This window comes from Lucilia cuprina, chromosome 3, assembly GCF_022045245.1.
Source record: "Lucilia cuprina isolate Lc7/37 chromosome 3, ASM2204524v1, whole genome shotgun sequence".
In the NCBI taxonomy this organism is placed as follows: Eukaryota; Metazoa; Arthropoda; class Insecta; order Diptera; family Calliphoridae; genus Lucilia; species Lucilia cuprina.
Genome location: NC_060951.1, coordinates 2,136,832 through 2,140,370, shown reverse-complemented (window position 1 = coordinate 2,140,370; position 3,539 = coordinate 2,136,832). Strand labels below are relative to the sequence as shown.

Genomic DNA, 3,539 nt, shown 5'->3' with positions numbered 1-3,539 from the left:
TCTGTTCTAGTTCTGTTCTAGTTCTGTTCTAGTTCTGTTCTAGTTCTGTTCTAGTTCTGTTCTTGTTCTGTTCTTGTTCTGTTCTAGTTCTGTTTTAGTTCTGTTCTAATTCTGTTCTAGTTCTATTCTAGTTCTGTTCTAGTTCTGTTCTAGTGCTGTTCTAGTTCTGTTCTAGTTCTGTTCTAGTTCTGTTCTAGTTCTGTTCTAGTTCTGTTCTAGTTCTGTTCTAGTTCTGTTCTAGTTCTGTTTTAGTTCTGTTATAGTTCTGTTCTACTTCTGTTCTAGTTCTGTTCTAGTTCTTTCTAGTTCTGTTCTAGTTCTGTTCTAGTTCTGTTCTAGTTCTGTTTTAGTTCTGTTCTAGTTCTGTTCTAGTTCTGTTCTAGTTCTGTTCTAGTTCTGTTCTAGTTCTGTTTTAGTTCTGTTCTAGATCTGTTCTAATTATGTTCTAGTGCTAATCTAGTTCTGTTCTTGTCCAGTTCAAACTTAACCTTTTCTCCTCCAACTTTTGCATCCAAAACGCCTTCAATTCCTTTAAACTACCCGCCTTACCACCATATTCCAAAGGCAGCATTTCACGAGGAAAATATTCATAAGGAGTATCAGCATTAGGCAAATGAAAATGTATCTAAAGCAAAACATTCCAGCATTAGGACATTATTTCCATTTTTTTCCTTTTCCTTACTCACCAACTTAAAAACTTCACTTTTCATAAATGGCTTAATAACAGTCAACACTTTATCCAAATACGAAGGACTATTTAGAACATGTATTTGTTTGATTCGCACTGGATGTGCCTCCTGTACAAATTTCATATAAACACGTAAAGCTGAGAGGACAGTCTTTGTTAAATGCCGCAAACTATAGCCGGACATATCAAAAATGGGTATCTCACCATCAACATCCTCATCGTTGATGGCAAAACGACAGTCGGCCATCATAAAGAATACTTTGATTGAATCAGTAAAGTTGAACTGGGTTAAAGACAAGTGGAAAAAAATTGCAAACATTTTCTGCTTTTGTATTTTTGAACAAGACACTCACCTTGTCTGCATCATGGTCGATTAAGCGATAAATAAGCAGTTTGTAATTGTCGGGTGTTTTGCCGGGGAGTGGTATGAGGTCGCTGCAAAGAATTTGTGTGTTTTTTGGATTAACTAGTTTTGTGTGTGTTTTTTTAATTTTTTCATGTTTTTAACTTACGCCACTTGCAGTAGTTTCTGTGAACCCTCATCTAGAGGATCTCTTTGCAAAAAAATTTGACTGTGTTTATTGCGCAATTTAAAATTTAATTCTAGCAAACGTTTGGCCCCATCCAAATCTCCATACATGGAGTAAATGAAACGTTTGAGAAAGAGTTTATCTAGAAGATATTTTTTTTTTGGAGTTTAAATAACATGGATGATTGAAACCAGGATTTAAAGAGAAGAACTCAAAGTGAATTAAGTCGGAGAAAAAAATTAAAAATATGTCTGACATAAAAATTTTTATCTGACATAAAAATTTTAGCCTGACATAAATATTATGGTCTGACAAAGATATTTATGTCTGACATGACCATTATGTCTGACATAAAAATTCTGTCTAACAAAAATGTCATCCAAAATTTATGTCTGATCCAAAAATTTGGATACAAAGTTATGTCTGACAAAAAAATCTATAGAAATTTTTTTCTTATGGAGAAATCTGTCGTAACAAAGAAATATTAATCGAAATATATGTTTGACATAAAATTTTTATAGAAATTTATGTCTGATAAAGAAATGTCTATAGACATTTCTGGTTGATAAAAATTGTATGTAGAAATATATATCTGACATAGTGTTGTTTATAGAAATTTATTTTTGACACAAAAATGTCTGCGGAAATGTATGTCTAAACAAAATTTTTTAAAAGTTAATGTCTCACTTCCAAATTTCTGAAGAATATTATATCCGACAGAAAAGTGTTTATAGAAATATACATATTTATGTTCGACAGAAATATGTTTATAGAAGTTTATGATTGACATCAAAATGTCTAGAGAAATTTATGTCTGAAAGAAATTTATATCTGTGGAAAATTACCTGTACCTATAGAAGTTTATGTTTGGCCATAAAATGTATGACATTTATTTGTTACAGACAAATCTATATTGAATATTATCTATAGAAATTTATGTCTGACAAAAAAATGTCTATAGAATTGTATGTTTGTTTTAAAACTTTCTATAGAAATGTATGTCTGAAGGAGAACTTTGTATAGAAATTTATGTGAGACTTTAAAATGTTTATTAAAAAAACATATTAATGTGTCAGACATATTAATGTTTAGATAAATTTATGTCTGACATAAAAATGTCTGACATATTTTTTTTTTTAAATCTCTAAAAATTTATGTGTAAAAAGAAAGAATTTCTATAGAAATTTATGTTTGACATAAAAAGAAAACTCTTTGTATATTAAGGCATGTCTGTTAGACAAATTTCTTAAGAAATTTATAACCGTTAAAAAAAGTCTATATACATATTGATTATTCAGTTTGTAATGCCTGATTAATAATAATATTTACTTTAAAATAATTGTATAAATTTTACATTAACATTTTATTACAAAAGAAAAATTTCCAACAATTTAAACAACTTGTAATATTTAATGACGTACATTAAAGTAAAATTTATTATTTGATATATTAAATAAAAATTAATTATTCAGCACAAAATTTTTGCAATGTATGTATAAGTAGATATGTATTTATTTAATTTGTGTAAATACTAACTAGTATAATAGAACAACAATGTAAATTTATATTAACACAAGAAAAACAAAATTTCTTTTTCAATTAGCACTTAAAAAAAAGAAGAAGTAAATAAAATATATTTTTTTTTTTTTTTTTTGAATATGAAAAATATTTAAGAAAATACCTATATTTTGAGGCAATTGTGGCTGAGTTTTTAACCATGTTTCTAAAGCTAAAATTTGTTCTTCTAAGCCGGGTTTAACCACCATGTTGTTTGTAGAAATATTTGTAGAAATTCAAAAAAAAAGTAAATTTTAAATTAAACAATAAATTGCTGTAGATGATATTTATTGGCAAAAAAAAAAACTGTCTCCGTTTTAAAAACAACCTTAACGTTTTAAGTCGCGTTTCCAACTGAAACGTGCTTAGTTTATTTGAGTATTAAAATCCACACACAGCTCAAGCGCAAAGTAAAAATTTTTTTATTATTATTATTTTTAACATAATTTTGTTGTTGTTTTTGTTTGCTTTTAGTTATTGCTTTAGGCTTTTTTAATTATTTATGCAGTTGATATTTTTATGACTTTGTTGTACACTGAACTCTTTTTAAAAGTTTTCTTTTTTTTCAATTTTGTAATAATACTATTTTAGAATCAAAATTCTAAAAAAAAAAACTAAAAACCCGTTTTTAAACCTTGACTTTGCAACTTTTTTTTAAGGCAATTGAAGGTAAATTTTATGCGACATTTAATTTGAAATATTAAATATTCATGTTTTGAATATTAATTTTTGTTTATTTCTCAATATATCTAAATAAATTCAAA

At 27.4% G+C, this 3,539-nt stretch overlaps 1 protein-coding gene across 1 annotated transcript; it reads right to left on the bottom strand.

Moving 5' to 3' along the window:
* Nucleotides 1-406: 406 nt before the first annotated feature.
* Nucleotides 407-3,211, bottom strand: LOC111679276 (alpha-tocopherol transfer protein). Its single transcript, XM_023440815.2, has 5 exons — nt 2,900-3,211; nt 1,201-1,360; nt 1,042-1,123; nt 687-971; nt 407-625 (listed from the first exon to the last, which is right to left on the bottom strand). Exons 1-5 carry the CDS (start codon nt 2,982-2,984, stop codon nt 452-454), a joined length of 786 nt encoding a protein of 261 aa, XP_023296583.2. The 5' UTR covers nt 2,985-3,211; the 3' UTR covers nt 407-451.
* Between the last annotated feature and the right edge of the window lie 328 nt (nt 3,212-3,539).

Excerpts from the sequence above, each read along its gene's own strand:
- LOC111679276 (XM_023440815.2), bottom strand. The coding sequence starts at position 2,984 with ATGGTGGTTAAACCCGGCTTAGAAGAACAAATTTTAGCTTTAGAAACA. Across the intron at positions 1,361-2,899 it reads ACAATTGCCTCAAAATATAG|ATAAACTCTTTCTCAAACGT; the intron begins GTATTTTCTTAA and ends AATATCTTCTAG. Across the intron at positions 626-686 it reads AAAGTGAAGTTTTTAAGTTG|ATACATTTTCATTTGCCTAA; the intron begins GTGAGTAAGGAA and ends GTTTTGCTTTAG.